The 25,671-nt window shown below is 39.2% G+C and overlaps 1 protein-coding gene across 2 annotated transcripts; it reads right to left on the bottom strand.

Moving 5' to 3' along the window:
* Window positions 1–1,300: 1,300 nt before the first annotated feature.
* On the bottom strand, window positions 1,301–24,085 carry LOC109556012 (vascular cell adhesion protein 1). Of its 2 annotated transcripts, XM_019956976.2 has the most exons (9): window positions 23,892–24,085; window positions 23,079–23,357; window positions 20,361–20,681; window positions 18,642–18,908; window positions 16,191–16,466; window positions 13,826–14,146; window positions 12,490–12,756; window positions 8,607–8,873; window positions 1,301–2,197 (listed from the first exon to the last, which is right to left on the bottom strand). In XM_019956976.2, exons 1-9 carry the CDS (start codon window positions 23,953–23,955, stop codon window positions 2,040–2,042), a joined length of 2,220 nt encoding a protein of 739 aa, XP_019812535.2. In that variant the 5' UTR covers window positions 23,956–24,085; the 3' UTR covers window positions 1,301–2,039. The 2 variants fall into 2 exon arrangements, with proteins under 2 accessions (XP_019812535.2, XP_019812536.2); XM_019956977.2 differs by lacking the exon at window positions 8,607–8,873.
* Window positions 24,086–25,671: the final 1,586 nt, after the last annotated feature.

Genomic DNA, 25,671 nt, shown 5'->3' on the forward strand with positions numbered 1-25,671 from the left:
CACGACTGAAGCAACTTAGCAGCAGCAGCAGGGGCTTCCCAGGTGGTGCTAGTGGTAAAGAAATCACCTGCCATTGCAGGAGACACAAGAGACAGGAGTTTGATTCCTGGGTTGGAAAGATACCCTGGAGGAGGAAATGGCAACCTACTCAAGTATTCTTGTCTGAAGAATCCCACGGACAGAGGAGCCTGGCAGGCTACAATCCATGGGGTGACAAAGAGTCTGACTCGACTAAAGCAACTTAGCAGGCATACATGTAAAATTCAAAAGCTGGCAAACAAACCAATGTTCTACTTCAGTTCAGTTCAGTTCAGTTCAGTCTCTCAGTCGTGTCCAAATCTTTGTGACCCCATGAATTGCAGCACACCAGGCCTCCCTGTCCATCACCAAATCCCGAAGTTCACTCAAATTCACGTCCATCGAGTCGGTGATACAATCCAGCCATCTCATCCTCTGTCGTTCCCTTCTCCTCCTGCCCTCAATCCCTCCCAGCATCAGAGTCTTTTCCAATGAGTCAACTCTTCACATGAGGTGGGCAAAGTGCTGGAGTTTCAGCTTTAGCATGTTCTACTTAGGGTTACCTATATAGGTATAAGGGCTTCCCCAATGGCTTAGCAGGTAAAGGATCTTCCTGCAAATGAGGAGACACAGGAGATGCAGGTTTGATCCCTGGGTTAGGAAGATCCCTTGGAGGAGGAATGGCAACCCACTCCTGCATTCTTGCCTGGAAAATCCCATGGACAGAGAAGACTGGTAGGTGGGCTACAATCCATGGGGTCACAGACTTGGACATGACTGAGTGAGTAAGCATGCATATAGGTATAAAATTTGGGGATTTTATACCCCAAAGAAAGGGAAAGATTAATGTAAAATCCAAGATATTGTTGAATCCTCAGTAACAGAGCTACAATCAATGAGTGGCATCTAAAAGGATTTGAAGAACAATTATGCTCTATCTCTTCACTTAAATGGTACATACGGGTGTTCACTTGCTGCCCTTTAACATGTCCATGTTTATCTGCATTCACTCTTTCTGTGCATACTATATTTTAAAATTTATTTTAAAATTGCAGATTCCAAGGCTACGTACAGATATTTCAATTCAATAGGTTAGGATGGCCCCAAGACAAGTAAATATTTGTAAAGTTCCCATGGTGATTTTGATAAAAGTAATATGAGGACCACACTTCAAGTATCTGCTTATTATCACCATGGGTTTCAACACTTCGGTCTTGGGACTGACAAAAAGAGTTACAACATGACTAAAGGAGGCAACTTATAATAAATAAACACACAACTCTTTCAATTTCAGAAATCATCGCTTTACTATACAAAAACAAAAAAGCCCTAAACATTTACAAAAGAAAATCAAAAGAAGTTACATTTTTAGACCACTTGGGAAAATGACACAAGAGTCTGATGAACAAACAACATCAAAAAACGTCTCCGTACCGTGTCAGTACCACCCAGAGAAATCCAGTTAACCATTATACTATAGGTTGAAGTGTTTAGTACCTGAAAGTCAACCCAGTGCCCCGAAAACCCTGGCATCTTTACACAACATGAAATTGTTTCCCATGAACTTTATAGGAATAAAACTTTGTTAAAGGAGATAAAATATTAAAAAGATGACATAGTTCAGCTGCCAGTTGATATTAAGATGCATTGTTATAACAATCAGTTCAAGCAACATTTAATAATTTTAGATATAGTGACTCTAGTGTGCTGATATTCCAAACAACCTTGCTACAGCATAGTTTTACATATATACAAATCATGTTATTGTATGTACACATCAAGAAATTACTCCAGTCATCTCAGTGGTAGTGCCTAGTTTTTAAGTAGAAATTTTCCTTTGGCTTCTTGCTCACAGTAAGGGCCATAGGCAGCTATTTCTTTCCAAGCCTTCACTGCATTCAAGGAAGCCTGAACCCCCAGTTTCTGTTTTCCTTGTGGAATGATGAGCAGTATTGAGCATCTGAACTGATAGTATCTTTGGTAGAACCTTTCACGCAGTAGCTACACTTGTATTACAAGCATTAGCAGACTTTCTGTGCTTCTACAAGACTGTATGACCCTGTCATGTTGGCTCTTCTAGCAAAGTAAATAATCATTCCAATGGCAGGTATTATTAAGGAGGATGCACAATAGAGCACCAGAAGTTCAGGAGAAAAATAGTCCTTGTTACTTTCTCTTCCTGGAAAATAACAAAATGGATGCAATTAATGTCTGGTACAAAAAGAAACTGTTTAATAATAAAAGTCACATGTTTTATTTTAATAGTACCATTAGTTCTCTAAAGAAAAGTGAATCAAAGCAGTGATAAGAACCAATAGAACTAAAAATGCACATTTCTTTGAATTAATCAAATAATCAGTTAGCAGTTGCTATGGTCATGATGAGTCTAAAGATGTTGTTGACTTCTGCAAACTTGGATTCAAATAGATGCTGGTTTAGTAACAGGGTGGAAGAAAGGGTGCAAATTTTTAGGGTTCATTTGAAAGAGTAAGAACTGGAGAAGAGTGTTTGCTTTGGGAAATATAAGTACATACTAAAGAACTAGAACTTTGATCATTATGAACTAAAATAACTAACTGGTTCTCCAAGAAAAGTATCATAACTCCTAGTATGCCACCATTATAGTCAAACATCACCTGTAAGATAGTAAGGGAAAGAATTCTTGCCGATGGTGTTTTTAGAAATATATAGAAAACTTCATATTTTGTATCTCTGAAGTAGGGCACCTTACTATACATTATTCCTCTTCAGCATTTATATCATTTCATGATAATATGAAGTACTTTGGATAGTATTATATTTTAGCTTGAGAACCCCATGAACAGTATGAAAAGGCAAAAGGATAGGACACTGAAAGATGAACTCCCCAGGTTGGTAGGTGCCCAATATGCTACAGGAAGTCAGTGGAGAAATAACTCTAGAAGGAATGAAGAGATGGAGTCAAAGCAAAAACAACATCCAGTTGTGGATGTGACTGGTGATGGAAGTAAAGTCCAATGCTGCAAAGAACAATATTACATAGGAACATAGAATATTAGGTTCATGGATCAAGGTAAATTATAAGTGGTCAAGCAGGAAATGGCAAGGGTGAACATTGAAATTTTAGGAATCAGTGAACTAAAATGGACTGGAATGGGTGAATTTAACTCAGATGACCATTATATCTACTACTGTTGGCAGGAATCCCTTAGAAGAAATGGAGTAGCCCTTATAGTCAACAAGAGTCCAAAAGGCAGTACTTGGATGCAATCTCAAAAACGACAGAATGATCTCTGTTCATTTCCGAGGCAAACCATTCAGTATCACAGTAATCCAAGTCTATGCCCCAACCAGTAACGCTGAAGAAGCTGAAGTTGAATAGTTCTATGAAGACCTACATGACCTTTTAGAAATAACACCCAAAGAAGATGTCCTTTTCATTATAGGGGACTGGAATGCAAAAGTAGTAAGTCAAGAAACACCTGGAGTAACAGGCAAATTTGGCCTTGGAATACGGAATGAAGCAGGGCAAAGGCTAATAAAGTTTTGCCAAGAGAATGCACTGGTCATAGCAAACACCTTCTTCCAACAACACAAGAGAAGACTCTACACATGGACATCACCAGATGGTCAATACCAAAATCAGATTGATTATATTCTTTGCAGCCAAAGATGGAGAAGCTCTATACAGTCAGCAAAAACAAGACCGGGAGCTGATTGTGGCTCAGATCATGAACTCCTTATTGCCAAATTCAGCCTTAAATTGCAGAAAGTAAGGAAAACCACTAGACCATTCAGGTATGACCTAAATCAAATCCCTTATGACTATACAGTGAAAGTAAGAAATAGAGTCAAGGGATTAGATCTGATAGAGTGCCTGAAGAACTATGGATGGAGGTTCGTGACATTGTACAGGAGGCAGAGATCAAGACCATCCTCAAGAAAAAGAAATGCAAAAAGGCAAAATAGTTGTCTGATGAGGCCTTACAAATAGCTGAGAAAAGAAGAGGAGTGAAAGGCAAAGGAGAAAAGGACAGATATACCCATTTCAATGCAGAGTTCCAAAGAATAGCAAGGAAAAATAAGAAAGCCTTCCTCAGTGATCAGTGCAAAGAAATAGAGGAAAACAACAGAATGGAAAAGACTAGAGATCTCTTCAATAAAATTAGAAATAACAAGGGAACATTTCATGCAAAGATGGGCACAATAAAGGACAGAAATGGTATGGACCAAACAGAAGCAGAAGATATTAAGAAGAGGTGACAAGAATACAAAGAAAAACTGCACAAAAAAGATCATGATCCAGATAACCATGACAGTATGATCACTCACCTAGAGCCAGACATCATTGGCCTTAGGAAGCATCACTATGAAGAAAGCTAGTGGAGGTGATGGAATTCCAGTTGAGCTATTTCAAATCCTAAAAGATGATGCTGTGAAAGTGCTGCACTCAATATGCCAGTAAATTTGGAAAACTCAGCAGTGGCCACAGGACTGGAAAAGGTCAGTTTTCATTCCAATCCCAAAGAAAGACAATGCCAAAGAATGCTCAAACTACTTCACAATTGCACTCATCTCACACTAACAAAGTAATGCTCAAAATTCTCCAAGACAGGCTTCAACGTACGTGAACCATGAACTTATAGATGTTCCAGCTGGATTTAGAAAAGGCATAGGAAACAGAAGTCGAATTGCGAACATCCACTGGATCGTCGAAAAAGCAAGAGAGTTCTAGAAAAACATCTACCTCTGCTTTATTGACTATGCCAAAGCCTTTGACTATGTGGATCACAGCAAACTATGGAAAATTCTTAAAGAAATGGGAATTCCAGACCACCTGACCTGCCTCTTGAGAAATTTGTATGCAGGTCAAGAAGCAACAGTTAGAACTGGACCTGGAGCAACAGACTGGTTCCAAATCAGGCAAGGAGTCCATCAAGGCTGTATATTGTCACCCTGCTTATTTAACTTATATGCAGAGTACATCATGAGAAACTCTGGGCTGGAAGAAGCACAAGCTGCTGGAATCATGATTAGTGGGAGAAATATCAATAACCTCAGATATGCAGATGACACGACCCTATGGCAGAAAGCAAAGACGAACTAAAGAGCCTCTTGATGCAAGTGAAAGAGGAGGGTGAAAAAGTTGGCTTAAAACTCAACATTCAGAAAACTAAGATCATGACATCTGGTCCCATCACTTCAAGGCAAATAGATGAGGAAACAAAACAGTGACAGATTTTATTTTGGGGGGCTCCAAAATCACTGCAGATGGTGACTGCAGCCATGAAATTAAAAGACACTTGCTCCTTGGAAGAAAAGCTATGACCAACCTAGACAGCATATTAAAAAGCAGAGACATTACTTTGCCAACAAAGGTCCACATAGTCAAAGCTATGGTTTTTCCAGTGGTCATGTATAGATGTGAGAGTTGGACTATAAAGAAAGCTGAGCATCAAAGAATCAATGTTTTTGAACTATGGTATTGGAGAAGACTATTGAGAGTCCCTTGGACTGCAAGGAGATCCAATTGGTCGATCCTGAAGGAAATCAGTCCTGCATATTCATTGGAAGGACGGATGTTGAAGCTGAAACTCCAGTACTTTGGCCACCTGAGACGAAGAACTGATTCATTGGAAAAGTCTGATGCTAGGAAAGATTGAAGGCTGGAGGAGAAGGGGATGACAGAGAATGAGATTGTTGGATGGCATTACTGCCTCAAAGGACATGAGTTTGAGTAAGCTCCGGGAGTTGGTGATAAATGAGGAAGCCTGGTGTGCTACAGTCCGTAGAGTTGCAAAGAGTAGGACACGACTGAGCGACTGAACTGAAATGAACTGATATTTTAGCTTAAGTGTTACTTAAACATAGAGACATCCTCTGACCTGCATCCCTCCAGCCTAAATTAGGAAACTTAATATACATTTTTTCCTTAATATACTTTTATAACCACTACATTTTCCCTCCATAGTTCTCATTATAGCTTATAGTTAAACGTTTCTTTGCTTATCTATTAATTTAGTTTCCTCCTTCAGACTGTGAATTACATGAGGAAAGAATCTAGTTTCTTATTGATCCATCCCTGAATAGCCAGTAACTGGCTCACTGCTTGGAGTAGCTTGCACCCAATAAATGTGTTTTTTTTTTTTTCGCCAATAAATATCTTTTGAATAGTAATACATTTTTTCTTTCTACATCCTATCATTTTGTCATTTAGTTATAAATTGAGTACATAAAGTAATAGTATCCCAAAACTTGAAATTTAGTACTCTTTCTACTCTACTAAAAATCATCTGACAGTTACAATATTATTTAACATTTTAACCTTATAAGAACTTCTGAATAAGACATCATGGTATTTACTGGAGATTCATCTCTATTTACATTTATGTTTGCATAGCACAGTATGATCTCACAAATACTGTTTTTTCAAGTGGTATATGTATTGTTTCAGTCCTGGAAGAAATGAGTGATTTGGCCTTGGAAGTCATTACTTTCCTTCTAGGCGTTTCTAATCACTGGAGGTCAACCAAAAAGAAAAGAATAATTAGATGAAGGGAAACCCATTTTTGAATTATTGAAGTCAAAAATGTATCATGACAAATATAATGATAGCTATCTTATTTTTCTACTTTCCCTTGCTAGAGTAGAACTAGTCAGAGTATGAGTCCTAATTTAATGGGATATTCATTATCAAAATTATAGTTAGGCATCAATATTGATGACATGGTAGGTAAGGTATTTTTGATCCTATTGTTTTCTTTTCAATTTAATAAATAGTGTGTTATCTTTTCCCTTTGGTTTCTCCCTCAAGCATCTATGGTAAAACTTTGCCAACGAGTTGGTTACCAGGGCAATCTTCAAATACGATTTTCTATTAGCTGTGTCAACACTAAAATTCCTAAAGACTCCCAACATTTCTATCATTGGACTACATTTGAGCAAATGTATTTTTAAAACAAAACTAACAAAAAAATAGTTTAAAATATCAGTTAAATGCAAAGGTTGATTAGATAAAAATTTCCAGGAAAATGACAAATTTTTGTTTCCATTCTTTTACAGTTCTTTGAAACCATACATAGTTTGGGGGTTGTAGCTGAGTGCCTATAATATACTTCAATTGTTCATTTAAGTAATGAGTGAAAAATAGCAAATATATAAAGTTACTAACTTAAAAAAGCAATTAGAAAAGACAACAATGTATGAGAAAGAGTTAAAAAGTGGAAAACTTTGATGTGTCTTTAAAAGAAAAACATTAACTACAGAAAGAATTATAAAAATGTTAGGAGTGCAAGTTCCTGGAACCAGGCTTAATTAAAGGTGGTCTGGAGCCATCAGGGATTAAATAGGAATAGGTGAATTTCAATGTACTCATAATGGAGATCTCAATCTGTCCAGAAATTTCCCCAACCTCATTGGTAGCACTAATTACATACACCCCTGTATCATTTTGAGTGACATGATACAAGGTAAATGTCCCATTCTCTGAACACATGGTAACTTCATTGGCCAGGTCAACTCTTTTCAGAATGATCACTGCATGTGGATGACTAAAAGTTTTACACGTAACAGTGATATTTTCCCCTTCTTTAACATTTCTAGATGGATGTATTGATATTGTTTCGAGGAGGTACTGTGAAGACAGACCTCCTTATGGTAAGGAGCTCCTATATGGTAAGACCTCCTATATGGTAAGGCATGTAATCTTGAGAGATTTGGCCAGATGAGTAAAATTTTAAGTCATTTTCTGACCCAGGTGTAAATTTTCTTTACGTTGATGAGTAGTTGCTGTATCTGGGAGCTCAGTGCCAGAGGCTCTTAAGAGTTGGTGTTTGTTTACAATCATGTTTATTTCAAGTTTGGCTTCCAGTACACAAAGGGGGCTCATTAGCACTCAAGGAGTGGAAGACTGATCAGTAAAGGCTGACAGATTCTATTTCCACTGATAAGATCAACAGATCGTACAGTGTGTTCACAGTAGGATTAGCTGGGTTAGATTAAGAGGCCCCTGAAATTCTTCTGCTGAGGCCATTGCCACCTCCCTCCATTTCTCCAGCAGAGTACAGCAGGATGAACAAGGATCTTGGATATCTAAGGAAGCAGTTCTGCATTCCAGAGACTCATTATGCTGTTCAACATTAAGATCACCGTTCTCAGTTATTATTCTGTAAAGAGTCAATCCCAGAAAATATGCAGTCACTTTGTGTTCAGAGAGTGGCAGTCTCTTTGGGTAGGAAGGAAAAGGGCCTGGATAGAAACTTGCGTTTTCAATGCACCAATTCTACTTCTTCGTTTCCTAATAACCCTCAAGGAAAGATTTTGAAAATGGATTTAAACACATAAGAAATGTAAGACCTCAGAGACAAATGCTGAATTGTCAACGTCTTAAAAAGCAAATGGGAATTCTACACTGACTTATGATAAAAAGTCAACATCCTGGCTAAACTCCTTAGGACAGAGCACCTGTACATTATTATTTTAGGAAACACTAAGAAATAACCATAATCAACATGGAATTCAGTTCCATTTTGCCAACTCATTCATCTGACCCTTGAAATTCTTTACAATCCACCAAGCTTGTTATAAAAATAACAAAAAAATAAACTAACCTTTAACATCAAGTGTTAGGCTTCTTAGCTGTGAGCCAACTTCATTTTTAGATTCACACTGGTATACTCCCGCATCCTCTAACTGAGCCCTGTGGATGGTATATGCACCACCTGTAGACTTTAGCACTGTGTAGCCAGTCTCTGCTTTTTTCTTCAGAATTATCAAAGTTGGGGGAACATTTCCACACGTACAGGAGATAATGACAGTGTCTCCTTCCTTGACACTCTCAGAAGGAAAAGCTGTAAGTTGTATATCTTTTGGAGCAACTGTGGAAAGAATTTAAAGATACCTCTGATTGAATGACAATCAATCATCATTGAAAGGACAGAGGAGACTGGTGGGCTACAGTTCATGGGATCGCAAAAGCTGGCCACGACTTAGCAACTAAACCACCACGGATTGAATGAAATATAAACAAATTCCATATTAATTTAATGACAGTAGCAATAGCTGTCAAGATAGTACTTGTGCTTACTGTTTGCATTAAATATTTATAGAGGCAATTAGAGAAGTCAAGCATTTACTGACTTCTTGTAAAATGATCATGTTTTAATGAAAGAAGACATCTTATGTTTCTCTCGTGTTCCTTAATACAAAGGTCCCCAACCACCAGGCCATGGATTGGCCAGTCTGTGGCCTGCTGAGAACCCAGTCACACAGCAGGAGATGAGCAAATAGTTATCAAGCTTCTTCTGTATTTACAGACCCTACCCATCGCTCAAGAAGTGAGGCGGAAAGAATACACAGAAGAATTATACAAAAAACCCAGATAACCACAATGATGTGATCACTCACCTAGAGCCAGACATCTTAGAGTTCAAAGTCAAGTGGGCCTTAGGAAGCATCACTATGAACAAAGCTAGTGGAGGTGATGGAATTCCAGTTGAGCTATTTCAAATCCTAAAAGATGATGTTGTGAAAGTGCTACACACAATATGCCAGCAAATTTGGAAAACTCAGCAGTGGCCACAGGACTGGAAAAGGTCAGTTTTCACTCCAGTCCCAAAGAAAGGCAATGCCAAAGAATGTTCAAATGATTGCCCAATTGCACTCATTTCACACGCTAGCAAAGTAATGCTCAAAATTCTCCAAGACAGGCTTCAGCATACGTGAGCCGTGAACTTCCAGATGTTCAAGCTGGATTTAGAAAAGGCAGAGAAACCAGAGATCCAACTGCCAACATCCATTGGATCATAGAAAAAGAAAGATAATTCCAGAAAAACATCTACTTCTGCTTTTTGACTATGCTAAAGCCTTTGTCTGTGTGGATCACAACAAACTATGGAAAATTCTTACAGAGATGGGAATACCAGACCACCTTACCTGCCTTCTGAGAAATCTGCATGCAGGTCAGGAAACAACAGTTAGAACTGGACATGGAACAACAGACTGGTTCCAAATCAGGAAAGGAGTCTGTCAAGGCTGTATATTGTCACCCTGCTTATTTAACTTACATGCAGAGTACATATGCAGAGTACATCATGCAAAATGCCAGACTAGATGAAGCACAAGCTGGAATAACATTGCCGGGAGAAATATCAATAATCTCATATGCAAATGACACCACTTTTATGGTAGAAAGTGAAGAGGAACTAAAGGGCCTCTTGATGAAGGTGAAAGAGTAGAGTGAAAAGCTGGCTTAAAACTCAATATGCAAAAATGAAGATTGTGGCATCCGGTCCCATCACTTCATGGCAAATAGATGGGGAAACAATGGAAACAGTGACAGGCTTTATTTTTGGGGTTCCAAAATCACTGCAGATGGTGACTGCAGCCATGAAATTAAAAGACATTCCTTGGAAGAAAAGCTATGACCAACCTAGACAGCATATTAAAAGCAGAGATGTTACTTTGCCAACAAAGGTCCATATATATAGTCGAAGCTATGGTTTTCCAGTGGTCATGTATGGATGTGAGAGTTAGACTATAAAGAAAGCTGAGTGCCAAAGAATTGATGCTTTTGAACTGTGGTGTTGGAGAAGACTCTTGAGAGTCCCTTGGACTGCAAGGAGATCCAACCAATCCATCCTAAAGGAAATCAATCCTGAATATTCTTTGGAAGGACTGATGCTGAAGCTGAAGCTCCAATATCTCCCGATGCAAAGAGCCAACTCATTAGAAAAGACCCTGATGCTGGGAAAGATTGAAAACAGGAGGAGAGAGGAGGACAGAGGAAGAGATGGTTGGATGGCATCACTGACTCAATGGACGTGAGTTTGAGCAAGCTCAAGGACAGGGAAGCCTGTCTTGCTGCAGTCCATTGGGTCACAAAGAGTCAAACATGACTGTGCAACTGAGCAACAACCCATTGCTTGAATTACTGCCTTAGCTCCACCTCCTGTCAGATCAGCGGTGACATTAGATTCTCATAGAAGAATGAACCCTATTGCACTTGAGTCTCCCCAAAACTAGCCCCCTCTCCCATCCACGGAAAAATTGTCTTCCACGAAATCAGTCCCTGGTGCCAAAAAGGTTGGGAACTGCTGCCTTAATGTAATTCTTACCCAGCTTAGCCAACAAATAGCTGTTTAAAAACAGTCATAAATTTCAAATGTGGAAAATAAACTTTTTTTTTGTCACACAGTTGTGCAGATATTTCTTTAAGTATAAAAGCCGTTGCGGGACTCTGAGTTTTGAGATAGACCATTCCAGATCAAAAAATTAAGCTGTGCAGAGATGGCCCTTACAATCCTTAACACCAGTTGTTATCCTGAGCTAAGTACCTGACATACAACATCTCTGTTAATATGCAACCTGTGGAGGGAGGTACCAGTGTCTTGTAAGTGAGGTTCCCATTAAGATTATCTGTTTTGCAATTTGATACTCTTTCTTCAACCAAAACTACAGTCTAAGGGCTTTCTTTAAGGTAGTGCATTGCTCCTCCAAGTTTCTTCCCTTCCTTTAAAATACAAATTATTATTGTAATGGTAACAAGACAGTCATTAACACCTTAGTGGAAATAATACCAAGGGGTAAGAGAGGAACTGACAGCCCTAGTGAAGAAGAGGACCTCGAACCCCAAAAGGAAAGATATGAGGGAAATCCAAATGGACCACTTCGTGACTTTCACCAAAACTGCCTAGAGCTTCAATGTGTCAACTAGAAATTATTTTGTTCTCAGTTTTGCCTCTCCATCCTGGAAAGAATGGGTCTGGATCTCCTAACTTAATCCATCCTGGTGATTCTATGCCATTTTATTGATGAACCAGAGGGCAAGGTCAGTGCTACTCAATCTCTGAATTTATAAAATATTTAAGTGCCTTCTTAGCCTTCTAAGCAAATCCTAGCAGTCATTTTATGAGATTACCATGAGGAATTTAATCCAGTTAGATAAGGTGATTTTGTGTGCTAGGTGCCAAGTTGCTTCAGTCATGTCCAGCTCTTTGCGACCCTGTGGAGCATAACTTGCCTGGCTCTTCTGTCCATGGGATTCTTCAGACAAGAATACTGGAGTGGGTTGCTGTGCCCTCCTGCAGGGGATCTTCCCGATTCCAGGGATCAAACCCATGTCTCTTACATTTAGCCCGAATTGGCAGGCAGGTTCTTTACCACTAGTGCCACTTGGGCCCTAAGTAATTCCAATCTTCCTATCCTTTTTTCAACACCATAACCAATGCCTCGTAAGTATAACTGGAACTTTTGGCACAGTTCCTGAAGCTAGCCTTCCACATGAGGTTGAAAGAATTTTAGGATAAGTGACTTGGAATAGTTCATGGGTATAACTCTTCCAGGAGATTTCCATGCAGAGGAAATATCATGAGCTCTTCAAAAGGCTCAATACTTGTTATTTTAGAAAATCTTATTTCCAGGACTTTGTTCAAAACCAGTAACACAACCAAAATAAGACTAGCACTAATAACTCATTTAATCACTTTAGCTCACCTTGGATAATTAAGTTGACTTCTTTTCTGCTTGTTCCAACCTGGTTAATGCCTTCACAGACATAAATGCCAGAATCTTCCATTTTTGTAGACATGAAGCTGAGAGTTGCATTCTCAGAAATAGGCTGTAGATCCCCATTACTTAGCTGCCTGCTCCACAAGATTTTGGGAGCTGGAAGGCCATTGCTAGAGCATGTCATATTCACAGAACTACCTTCCTCCAGGATGGAGGAGGGACTGACCAAGATGGTTGTATCCCTGGGAGCAACTGAAAAGGTAAAAGACACTTGTTAGCTTGGCTGGTTACACCCTGCCAAAGAGTTTTACTAATGTTATAAAACTTGGCTTTGAGTTTAGTGGATTAGACCAATTTGTATCTTGATAACTTTACCAAAGGAAGTTTCTGCCCCCATTTACTATAACAGATACAGAGTAATTGTTGTTGCTATTGTTTAGTCCCTAAGTCATGTCTGCTTGTTTGTGAGCCCACGGACTGTAGCCTGCCAGGCTCCTATGTCCGTGGGATTCCCCAGGCAAGAATACTGGAGTGGGCTGCCATTTCCTCTTCAGGAGATCTTCCCCACCCTAGGATCCAACTAGCATCTCCTGCACTGGCTCTTTACCACTGAGCCACCAGGGAAGCCCAATACAGAATGAAAGAGTAGAAGATGGGTGCATCATGGGTATTTACTCTCTTGCTATCAAAGACTGGATGGTCAATGATAGTGTGTATTGACATTTATGGTACGTTAAACATGACCATGAGCCATGTAAACCACCTATGAAAAGGTGGACTCTATTTTCCTACCTCTTGAATCTAGGCTCCCCTTGTGATTAACTTTGACCAATATACCCCGGAAGAAGTAACACTCTAGGACTTCAAGCCTAGACCACAAGAAGCCACCTTCATTATCACTCTCTTGAAACACTGCACTCTGGTGACTAAATCTACGCTACCTTCCCTGAGAGACACCACATGGAGAAAGGAAAGTCCAGACACCCCCAGCGAAGGCCCAGATGTGTGAGTGAAGCTACCTGGGACCACCCCCCACTGACCTTCTAACCAACTAAATGAATACGTAAACTCATCTAATACCATAATGAACATACTACCCGTTTGACCTCTTCTCAAAGTGTCAGCTTAGAATCATAAGCAAATAAACAGTTGCTTTAAGCTTGGAGGTGCTTTTTTTTAAAAAAACAATCAATATTTTGTAGTTTTTTTTCAATTATTTTTTCACAGTGGTTTCAACTATGAACCTCATGTTGACTATTACCTGGCAAACATGATAAAAAAAAATCATAATCTATTGTGAATACATCACACATGTACTTACCATTAACATAAAGTGTTTGTGTACTCTGCCTTTGTTTGAGTTCAAATTCCATTTCATCAATTGGTAACCGAGCCAGACAAACAAGAACATTTCCAGTATCTTCAGTGGTGGGGATGAAGGTCTTCTCCAAACTCTTGGTCTCTAGAGCTTTCTTACTTAAATCTTTCGAGAAGGTTTTATTCATCATAATACTCTCCCCTTTAAACAATTCAATCTCCAGCCGGTCAGAAGGATACACATTAGGAACCTTGCAGCTTACAGTGACTGGGTTTCCACTCACTAATGGGCCACTCATTTCAATTTCTGGATCGCTAGGGAAGGCTGCAAATATCAAGCAAAATATGAGGTTTATACGTGACACTAGAAGAAAAACAGAGCTAATCTTTATTAAATGCAAAGGTCTCAAAATGAAGGTTTTAATTCACCTGGGATAAAGTGATTACTAACAGATGCATCACAACATTAAATGTAAATATTTATGATATCAAATATAAATACTGCTGGAAACAAAAAATACCTAGCACATCAAATCATCAAGAAATAAATATACTTCTTACTCTTCTCTCCTTAGTGATACAGTCTTGCTGACAGCTATGGACTAGTCTTTTCAAAGGACACATCAGCTTCTACCAACTTACTTAGTAAATATATATTCTAAGCATTGTATTTTTTTGTGATATATTAGATGTTTACTGTGTACTAGTCCCTTAATATTCATTATATCTGTCTTCAAAGCAGCTTAATCTAATGGGTGTTAACTTATTTTAAAGCCAGAAAAATGTACGAAGACTGTATTTGATAGCTAGGGAGACTTATAAAACTTATAAAGGCTGAGAGTCTGCCATTTAATGTCATACCTAGTAAGTCACCCAGCTGAGATCAGAATTCCTATTTCCTTGAGCTCAGAGCCCAGGCTTGGGTTCACAGAGCCATGCAGTTTAGACATTTTTATTTCCAACAGCCAAATTTAGGCAGATAGTTTTAAGTGTTCCTTGGCTAATACTTGTAGTTCAGAAAAAATATAAGAGATTTAGATTCTAAATAATGTTTATAATACATCTGATACAAATCAATAAATGTGAGATTAGAATGGTTATGAAGAGCAAGAACAATGCTGAATTCTTTCTTTCTCCTTATGCAAAATGTCATCAAAGTGATAATGTTTCCACATGACCATAAGGCTTCACTGCTGGTTCTCAATGCTATTGGGAATGTGCCTGCATCAGCAGCTCCTGGACTCTTGGTAACATGGTAAAGCAATCATATTGCTTCTTTGGAGAGATTGAGATATCTTTCTGGACATGCTCTAACTCATTTTGAACAAAATCCTGAGGGGTAACACAAGTTTGGGCAGGATTTCTGGAGGAACATGCCCACAATTGTTCTCTTGAATTCTGCTGAATAAAAACAAGGAAGAACGTATGGGCTGTTTGCTGTGCTTAATCATTCAGTCGTGCCTGACTCTATGCAACCCCATGGACTATGTAGACCCCCAGGCTCCTCTGTTCATGGAACTCTCCAGACAAGAATACTAGAGTGGGTTGCCATTTCCTCCTCCAGAGGATCGTCCTGACTCAGGGATCGAACTCGCATCTCCTGCACTGCAGGCGGACTCTTTACCATCTGAATCACCAGGGAACTTTCTGATCACTTTGCATATACTGTCCCTCATTCATTACAAACCAAGTAACTCCAGCAATGGCAATTCACAGAGAATGAAGCTATTCAGGATTTTTGTTAAGGTGACAGGAATAGCAAGAAGAAGTGTAGCATATGTATGTGGTATAAATCAATGCTAAATCTAGTGCAGTCTCCTCGTGCTTCTTTTCACCTGAGCTGCTGTGCTGACCATCCCTGGTGATCATTCTAACGCCCAGGTTTGTTCTTGCTCATCATTGCCTCATGTCTCCATCCTGCCAATCAGCTTTCAAATGTGCCTTCAAAACTGGAGGTTTGGGCCTCACCCCCAATTTGAATAACTGAGCAACAGTCATCCCACTCCATGATCTGAGTGGGCACTGACACTACTCTTTACACACAACCATCTCCATATACACTATATACACCCAGAGCAGGGTGGAAAGCAGGGAGTATGAAGTTTGTTCAAGCCCATGATGAGAGAGTATCGACACGACACAAACTAAGGATTGGGGATACTTGGTTCATACATAATATATACTTAAGATTTAGGGCAATGAAGTTGCATCAGAAACTCTGGTTTGGAGATTTAGGAACCATTCCCAATGCTAAGTTTCCTTCTTAAACACAAAGATCTTGTGTATCACAAATTTCCATTCTGCTTCTTCCAATGGAACTGGGAACGACAACAACAGCAAAACATTAAACAATTCTGAAAACCACTTACAGTAGGGCTTCACCTGGATTCTCTTTTCCAGTTTCTTTTGCCCACACATCACAGTGCACAGGTAGAAATGTTCGTTCTCAAAACTCACAGGGCTCAGGGTCAACGTGGACTTGGAGCCCTCATTCCTCACATTCCCATTCAGAGGGCTGTCTATCAGGGTTCTCCAAGAGAAAGATGGGGACTCGCAGTCCCTGACATCACAGGTCAACACGACTGAGTCGCCAACCTGAGCAGCAATCTGGGGTCCAGGAGAGATCTCAACAGTAAAGTTTTTCTCTGGGGTGAGGGAAGAAAAGAACAAAAAAAAATAAAATAAATTTTCTTCTTTCACCAAAGTTTAATACACTGTTATTTTTTCTGGCCTCTTTTTAGTTAACATCTGTGCTGAGAACATATTACTCCCTTCCACTTTGAGACTATCAGGAAGGGAACCACATCTTTCAAGAACAAACCCATAAGACGCTGTGATTCATTGATTAAACAGATTGAATAAGGATAAAAATTTGTAGAGGGAGACTGGCATATTTCCCTAACAAAAATTCATTCTCCACTCAAATGTATTTATCAAATTCCTATAACTGTGGAACAACGGCTAAAAAATATGAGGTTCCAGTGTATCAAGCACTATTTAAACCACTTTACATATATTAATATTATCTCATTTAATCCATACAACTTCAGGATCTGGTATCATTACTTCTCCTTGACTCTCATTTTCTGTTTTTACTTTTCCTTATTTTCCTTCCTTTCCTCCTCTTCTTCCTCCTCCCCTTTTTTCTTGAGGAAAAATGATAATTTCACCCAGCTTGCAAGTAGTGAAATTAGGACTTGGAACCAGGTGATTTAAGACCCCAGTTTTTAACTTGAACAACTAAATCAAAATATCCTCATGTGGAAATAAAATCTAAGAAAAGTACTGAAAAAAAGCCATATGAATATGCCTTCTGATTAGAAGCAGTACCCGTAATGGACCAGTACTTAGAGCTTCTATATCAACAGAATAAAGTTGTACTGTTGAAAGTCACACAGAATGACACTGAAAACAAAGTCAAAATCTAAGCACTAAAGTGTTATGCAAGCCACCTTTTAAATTTGTTTAACACAATGCAAAAGTACAATGAATTCAGGGACTGAAAACTGAGATGCTGGGTCCAATTCCTAAGTCTCAAATATCTAGACAATCTCTTTGGCTGCCAATGCTATCCCCGTGGGGCACCCTGGCTACTTTGGGATGACTACTGTCCCCGAAGAAAAGGAATTTCAGATCTTGACTCTATTTCCCTGGTGAAAGTGGGAATCCTTGAGCACTTCTGAAAGTGACAGATGAGACTCCGCAGAAAACTCGCCCTTATGAATAGCCAGTTGGAGGCAGAAGAAAGCTCAGCATATACATGATCCAAAGGCACTACATTTTGAAGGGTTCTCATCCGTGCCAGAAGATTTTTTTCGGTTTGATTGGTCTAACAGGGCCATTATGGTCTCTTCCAAAGAATGCTTTCCTCAAATTACCATAACAAACTGATGTGTTATCAGATTTTTGAAGAGAAATTTCATTCAGAACAATAAGCACTGTTTCTGAATTCCTTATACACTAGTGTGAGAATGGAGAATTTAAAGATCTACTTCCTGACGGTGAACAGTCTCAGATTGTTCTTTACAGTTGCTGCATGTGTTAATGGGTAAACTCATGACTCCTGGAAAAGCAACTCTGAGATAGAAAAAGAGTGAGTGTTAGTCGTGTCTGACTCTTTGCAACCCCATGGACTATAGCCACCAGGCCCCTCTGTCCATGGAATTCTCCAGGCAAGAATACTGGAGTGGGTAGCCATTCTCTTTTTCAGGGGATTTTCCTGATCCAGGGATCAAACTCAGGTCTCCTGCATTGCAGGCAGATTATTTACCATCTGAGTCACTAGGGAAGCCCCCAAGGGGCAGAAAGAAAAGGAAAATTCAAGGGATGAGACAATGAAGGAATGCTGCTGCTGCTGCTGCTAAATTACTTCAGTTAAGTCTGACTCTATGCGACCCCACAGACGGCAGCCCACCAGGCTCCCCCGTCCCTGGGATTCTCCAGGCAAGAACACTGGAGTGCGTTGCCATTTCCTTCTCCAATGCGTGAAAGTGAAGTTGTTCAGTCGTGTCTGACTCTTAGCGACCCACCAGGCTCCTCCATCCATGGGAGTTTCCAGGCAAGAGTATTGGAGTGGGGTTCCATTGCCTTCTCCGAATGAAAGAATGATGAACAATGGAAAAGAACCAAAACAGCAGAGCCATGGAAGCTCTGGCAGAAAAGATTTCCAAGAAACTAGAGTAAGGTGAGTATATAATTGTGCTAAAGTACATAACAGTCAGATGGATCATCAATAAAACTTAACGAAGTAACTTTGACATTGAAGCTATTTCACTATTGCTTAAATCTCAATGACAGCACCTTTTTCACATTTTGCTTACCTTGAACAATTAATTTCACCTCTTTTCTGTCTTTCCCAACAGGGTTATTTCCTTCACACACATAAATCCCAGAATCTTCTGCCCTCATAGAAATTAAAGTGAGAGTTGCATTCTCAGAAAGGAGCTGTAGGTTCCCATTGTCTAATTTCTTGCTCCAGAGAATCCGTGGAGCTGGTAGACCTGCACTGGTACACGTCATCGTCACGGAGTCGCCTTCCTGCAGCCTTGTGGAGGGATTCACGGATATAGCTGTGTCTTTGGGGGAGACTGAGAAGGCAGGGCACAGTATTAGTCATTGCTAAGCAGCATAATGGTCCCACAGGGCGACTGTAAATACTCTCATGGACTGTATTTACAGCTTTCTCAATCTGACAAACTTACTCTGCCAAACTAGTATAAGAATTGCTGAGTCATGAAAATTAGTCAATCCAGTTTCTGACTGATTTGATGGAGTTACTTTTTTTGATGGTTGGTGTTTTCAGATGGCCATAGACACTCAGAAATTAAGAAAAACCCTTAGAATTATGTGATTCAATCTCCCAGGTAAGGTACAAATTCCAGCTCAGCTTCCTCGCCAAATGTTCACGCAAGACAGCTTCAGTACTTCTGGGGCACAAGGCAGTCCACGGCCTTATAGGAAATATTGTCCATGTGATTTTTGGACAGCTCTGATTGTTAGAACGTTTTCCCTCTATTGAGCTGAAATCTTTCTCTTTGTAACTAACTTCTATACACCGGTCATAGTTCAGTCCTCTATTGCTAAAGAATAATCCAAATTTCACTTCTACATGACAGCCATTCAGATACTTAATTATAGCTCTCATTTCCAAGTTTTATGTTCCTAGGAAAAATATCTCCTATTTCTGACTATTCTTCTCAAAGCATTGATAAAATCCTTTCCATCTCATTTTGTCTCAGCTAGACATGTTGTAGAAGGCAATGCTCCTTTTAACTATGGTGTCTAGAGAAGACCAGGGCATTTTAGTCTAGAAAGAGCACAGTGAGTCACTCCTACACAACTTTGGGATGACAAGACTGCCTCAAATCCCCCAGCCATCTCCGAGAGAATGGAGACAATCAAATCTCATCTCCTCTCTCCCACCCCATGCACACGTGTCCAGGTGTGCACACACATATACACTCACACACAGACTAAATACTGCTTATAAAACTTCTATACTTTGATATCTCAAGCCATGATATAAGAGTTTACAAAACATAATTTAAAATTTTTTATCACTTGAGCCTATTATTTCCCACTACCCAATCAGGTGGTGGTGATTTAGTCACCAAGTAGAGTCCAGGCTATAGTCAATGGGATTTAATAGGCAAGAGTACTGGAGGGGATTGCCATTCCTTTCTCCATGGGATTTTCCCAATCCAGGGATAGAACCCTGGTCTCCTGCATTGCACGCATTCTTTACCGACTGAGCCACCAGGGAAGCTTCCCAATCAGGTGGTATTATCATTATTCCCCTTTGATAGACTGAGAAATTAAGTGACTCTAATTCACGGTTAATGGAGACAGAACTTAAGCTCAACTTTTCTCAACCTAATTGGGTGCACTTTTTTTTGAATTACGTAGTTGACAAGAATTATGCTCTCGGTGAATCAAAATGGTATAAAAACTACAAACATGTTTCTTCTTGACTATAGCTGCTCAGTTTATTGCTGTGTACCTCCAAGAGTATATTCCCATAGACAGACACAAGTACTTACTGTAGACTTCCAGTTCTTTTGTAGTTTTCCTTACTTTGGGTGGAGAATCATCATCATAAATGTGTAATGTAGCTTGACAAACAAGAGCTGTCCCAATATCCTCATCAGTAGGCGAGAAGGTCACGTCCAGGCTCTTTGTTTCCTGGGCCTTTTTTTCTGAAGGCTCCAGAAAGTCCTGTACTTTCATGGGACGGTTGCCTTTCAACAACTCTATCTCCAGCCTTTCAAATGGGTAAACATCAGGCACCGAACATGTGACTGTGACTGGCTTCCCGACCTCTGGGGGGCTACTCAAATGAATCTCTGGATCCTTAGAGAAAGCTGCAAAGGTCAAACGAGTACATGCATGTGGATTTTTTGTTCATATTATGTAAAGTCCCTTACTGATTTAAATCAATGTAATCTGAGTCTAATATTTTTGTGACTACAATCTTAATACAGCAGAATGAATTGTTTAAATAGCCTTTCATGGTTTGGGGTGTGTTCAAAATCAGAACAACCGGTTAGAGAGTTCTTCAGTTCTGATTCTGCATATACAAAGGGTTTTATGTTGCCAAAGTAAAAGGAGGGAGAAGAAACTTATGTTTATTGAATACTGATACATGCCCATCCCTGTGCTATTCATTTAACATTGATGACTTAATCTGATACTCACAAGAACCCTAAGAAATAGATACCACATTTCGTAGATATGAAAGCATAGACTCAGCATATTTGCATAATTTTCCTAAGGTCACACAGCTAGTAATGGTGAAGCTGGGATTTAAACTCAAGATTTCATCGTGTTATATCACAGTCTTTTATTTTAGTGAGGGCAGATATACTTCATTTTATAGATAAGGAACCTGAGGCTTAGAATGTCACGGCAAAGAATAACTACTGGGATAGATAGGCTAAGAAATGAAAAGAACAGCTCTAAATAATTAGCTTCTGAAAATGGTGTCTCTGAAAGACATTCATCCTCCAGAAAGGTACACCTGTGTGATCTTTAAGTTATGGAAGGAAGATTTGCCTCCCAAAATATCTAACTCAACATCTACCTACTATTCCACTTGAAATTTTTAGTGCCAGGGAACACACTAGTTCAGTGAGCCATTGCTTTCTTTGCAAGGCTGCTTTCCATTGCAAACCGCCATGATGATAACACATTGTCTTGATTCAAGACTGTGAAATAAGAAGAATACAAAGGTCCCAACTCCAAAGAATTTTACAATCAAATGTGGAATGGAGACAGGACTGTTAAACATAGTGAAAGACAGACTTTTTGGGGAAAAAAAGAAAAACTTCAGGCAAGATAATTAAAGCCAGAAGAAACTTCTGTTCTCTATTTAAATCTTCAACTATATGGTTCCTGCAAGGAGAGGCAGAGGAACTGGCAAATATTTGCTGTATGAAGAAACAGTACTTTTCATTTTTCCACCCAGAATTCTGTCCCTTGTATTCTGAAAGATATGCCCCTATAATTCATATGGTTTGCTGTCAGCTGATACAAGAACTGGCTACTTTCCCCTGTATTTACATAAGAGGGCCTTTCAAGGAGCTCAGAAGGCTGTACAGATGTAAACTCTGCATGTACAACCAGCATAATTGAAAACAGTCAGCCAAGCACAGTTTCTTGAGAAGCATTAGCAACATATGGGATTATTGAAGAATCAGTTAAGGTTATTGGATCAAGTTGAGCTCTGCTATAGCAAAAGGAAAAGAACATAATTAGAAAAGATAATCAAATGATGTTTTCCTGAAGAGATGACTATCAAGAATTCCAGTTTTCTGACAGGAGCAGTAACCAGAATGCAAGTGATGTATTTCAGGTTATTTTTTTTTACTCTTTTTTTCTACCTTTCTTTACTAGTTTGAGAATGGATTGAAATACATTTTGGTAGGCTAGTAAACAAAGGCTATTCATTCACATTCACTAGGCAAATCAAGTTCATTTTCCAAATACCCTTGAGTTTGAGCTGTTGAGCATTAAGACTTAATGGCACCAAACAAAAACAGAAATCAAATCTCCTAAATTTATCTCTGCTGAAGTCAAATGAGTGAAAAGTTTGCAGATATTTTTCTTCCGTCTAAGGGGGAAAGTTTTGTACTGAAACCCATTAATAATTATAGCTCTCCTACTTAATCTTTAAACTAATTTTAAGTACCAAATTGCTTTAGAATAAATAAATAGAAAATCCTTGAAGCATGGAATTTATAGATTATTTGGACACATGGACAGGTAAACATGTAAGAATCCAACTGAAAAGAATTAAGAAAAAATAAATAAATAAATAAAAGAACCTTAGAGAACTTCACTTTATGGCTAAGAAAACTGAGGCCTAGAGAAGCTGAATCTTACCCCTTACCCATGGTCACCATATTCATGGCAGAGTTGGAAGCAGAAGCCAAGATTTGGGTCTCTAGTCTGGTGGTAGATTCAGCTGTCTTCTAAATTTCTTTTTGTAGTATGTCCCCTAGCCAAGAATCTGGACAAGAACATCTTTTTAAATTTTTTTCTCTTAAAACTATCCTTTTAGTCATTAAAAAAAACTGTAATTTTATCACTGACTCAATGAAGATGAGTTTGAGCAAGTTGGTGATGGACAGGGACGCCTGGCGTGCTGCAGTCCATGCAGTCGCAGAGTTGGACATGACTGAGTGACTGAACTGATTCTTTTCAAAAACTTATTTTAAAGCAAAATGGAGAGAAAATCAAATATTGACTAAAGTACTCACAGTAGATCTCCACTCGGATTGCTTTCTCCAGTTTCTTATCCTTGCAAATCGCTGTGCACAGGTACTGGTGTTCATCCTTGAAACTAACAGGATCCATGATCAGCATGGATGTGGTCCCCTCAGTTTTCACCTTTCCATTCAGTGGACTGTCAATCTGAGTTCTCCAAGACAATGATGGGGACTCACAGCCTGTTGTGCTGCAAGTCAGTGAAACAGAGTCACCAATCTGCGCAAAAATTTTGGATTCACTTGGGAATATGTCGATTTGGGAAGCTTGAGCTATGAAAACAGAAAGAGAAAAACAAGCTTACCAGTCGTTTGTCTAGTATTCTACTCCTTCTTCTCTGTTCTAGTATAATACCCAGATCTGGCTGGTCTCTTTCCTAAACTGCTTCTAAGTAATGCAAGGCAGCACTGGAGTCCCTGCCAAAGGAAGGTATTGAAATTATCTTCACTTAGGAGAACTTTCACTTCCGACCTTAATGCCCGCTTATCAGCTGTTTTAATAGCCAACTTTGATCTCATTATCAAGTACAGGACGCTAAAAAGACAGACCTTCCTAGAGATAGAATCCAATTACTCATTGAACATTGCAAAAATCCAAAAACTATCAACTTTGCTGCTCTAACTATAACAATATAATGGTATAAATTAATAGCAATAGTCAATAGTATATTAAAAGTTAGGTAAAGTTTTCCCACTCTTTAAAAATCCTTCTGCCTTTCTTTACTATCATAACAAAACTGACTGAAGCCAAAGTCAGGGCTAAAATGGAATGCTAGCATTTGGAACAAATCAAGGAGAAGAACTTACAAACTGCAAACACCATCCAAAGTACATCTGAGGCTCCAAAGATCACAAACATCTTCCTAAGCATTTTAAGTTGCTGCTCTTAAGAGAAAATTATTCCAAAATGCTTCTTTCTGTCCCTCCTGAAGGTGCCTGGGAAGGGTCTTGAGCTCCTAAAGCCAGTGAGGTTTGGTAAGGAATGAAATAGAAAGTCGGCTCTTTATAAAGTGTCTTGTTGCAGAGGCGGAGGGAAATCCCTTCAAGGGGAAACCTGGAGCAGAGCCAGAAAAAAAGTTTAACTGACACCCAGCCAAGTCCAGCGTTAACCCCTTCCATGGCGCTCAGTACCGAAACTGCTCTCTCCATCATAGAAAAAGAAAACCCTTCCATGGCTATAAAATTAAAACTTTTTCTCGCTTTTCATTCCAAAAGGATATCTTGCTTGATAGATAAATGCTAATGCTTGTTTCAGAATGAGGCTTTCTGAATCTAACAGGGGAGAAGAGAGTCAGAGAAATAGTAAGTTACACTCTAGTTCTTGAAGTGGCTGAACAAGCACTATGTCATGTGAACTGATTTTTCTCCATTATGAAGATATATTTGCAATTCTAAAACAGAGACTACATTTTCTCATGCAAGCAAAAGGAAAAGATCCTTTCTTTTGATTTATTATTTTTAAAAAGGGAGACAGCATAGCTTCTGAGTTTTATGCTTTTTATTCACAAAATAGGTTTTTGGACAACAAACATCAAGTTTCTGAAATTATTTTCTTGAGTAGAGAATGAAGGAATCCTACAAAAAGAAGAGAAATAATTTTCTTCTTTTGTTTTAGAAAAGTTACCAATTCTCGGTTCAGTCACTGGATAATTGAGAGTCTTAAATACAAATGTATGGAATTCCTCTGAAATGGTAAGTCTCTTAGACTATGAGACTTATACAATAAAAACAAGAAAAATAATTTGTTTTTCTTACATAAGAGATGAGAACGATAATTTTATGTTCTTTTCCCCCTCCAATAAAATGACTTAAAGGATATTTTTTAATAGCTGTTTTTGCCTTGCACATACATACTTAAGTTTTTGCAAAAGTTTCCCCATCAGAAAGAAACCAGAACAACCACTTCCTTGTATTATACATGTGCAAGTCTTTCTCCTTCTTCAGAACATCAATTCCTATCATGGTCCCTGACCAGACAAGAACTGGCAGAACTACTTCTGCCTTCCCAATGTCTAATGCATGGTTTACACTTAGCAATTACCAAAAAAGTGCAACCATAAATAGTTTAAATTAAAATTTGGAAAAGAAGATCCCAAAAGGTTAGCAATAATATGTAACTATTGCATGAGAAAAAATGTTGGATTCTACACACACACACACAAAAATCCCAAGCTCACTGACTCCCAGGGATGTGTACAATAAACAGCTCTGTGCCTTTTGACAGAGGAAGACCATAACTGAGATTTGGAACTAATAACTGTTCCTCAGGGCTGGAGGGAGAAGGCAATGGCAACCCACTCCAGTACTCTTGCCTGGAAAATCCCATGGACGGAGGTGTCTGGTAGGCTGCAGTCCACGGAGTCGCTAAGAGTCTGACATGACTTCACTTTCACTTTCACTTTTCAGTTTCATGCATTGGAGAAGGAAATGGCAACCCACTCCAGTATTCTTGCCTGGAGAATCCCAGGGACAGAGGAGCCTGGTGGGCTGCCATCTATGGGGTCACACAGAGTTGGACATGACTGAAGCGACTTAGCAGCAGCAGCAGCATGGCTGGAGAGGTTCTGGACCTCCTCTTGGGTGCAGA

This window comes from Bos indicus, chromosome 3 (assembly GCF_029378745.1).
Source record: "Bos indicus isolate NIAB-ARS_2022 breed Sahiwal x Tharparkar chromosome 3, NIAB-ARS_B.indTharparkar_mat_pri_1.0, whole genome shotgun sequence".
NCBI lineage: Eukaryota > Metazoa > Chordata > Mammalia > Artiodactyla > Bovidae > Bos > Bos indicus.

What these genes read in the sequence shown, in the direction of transcription:
- LOC109556012 (XM_019956976.2), bottom strand. Translation starts at nt 23,955, where the DNA reads ATGCTTAGGAAGATGTTTGTGATCTTTGGAGCCTCAGATGTACTTTGG. An exon ending in AATCCAGGTGAAGCCCTACT is followed by an intron (nt 14,147 to 16,190) that starts GTAAGTGGTTTT and finishes TGATATTTGCAG; the next exon opens with CCTTCCCTAGCGATCCAGAA. An exon ending in CCTAACACTTGATGTTAAAG is followed by an intron (nt 2,198 to 8,606) that starts GTTAGTTTATTT and finishes GTTATTTTCCAG; the next exon opens with GAAGAGAAAGTAACAAGGAC.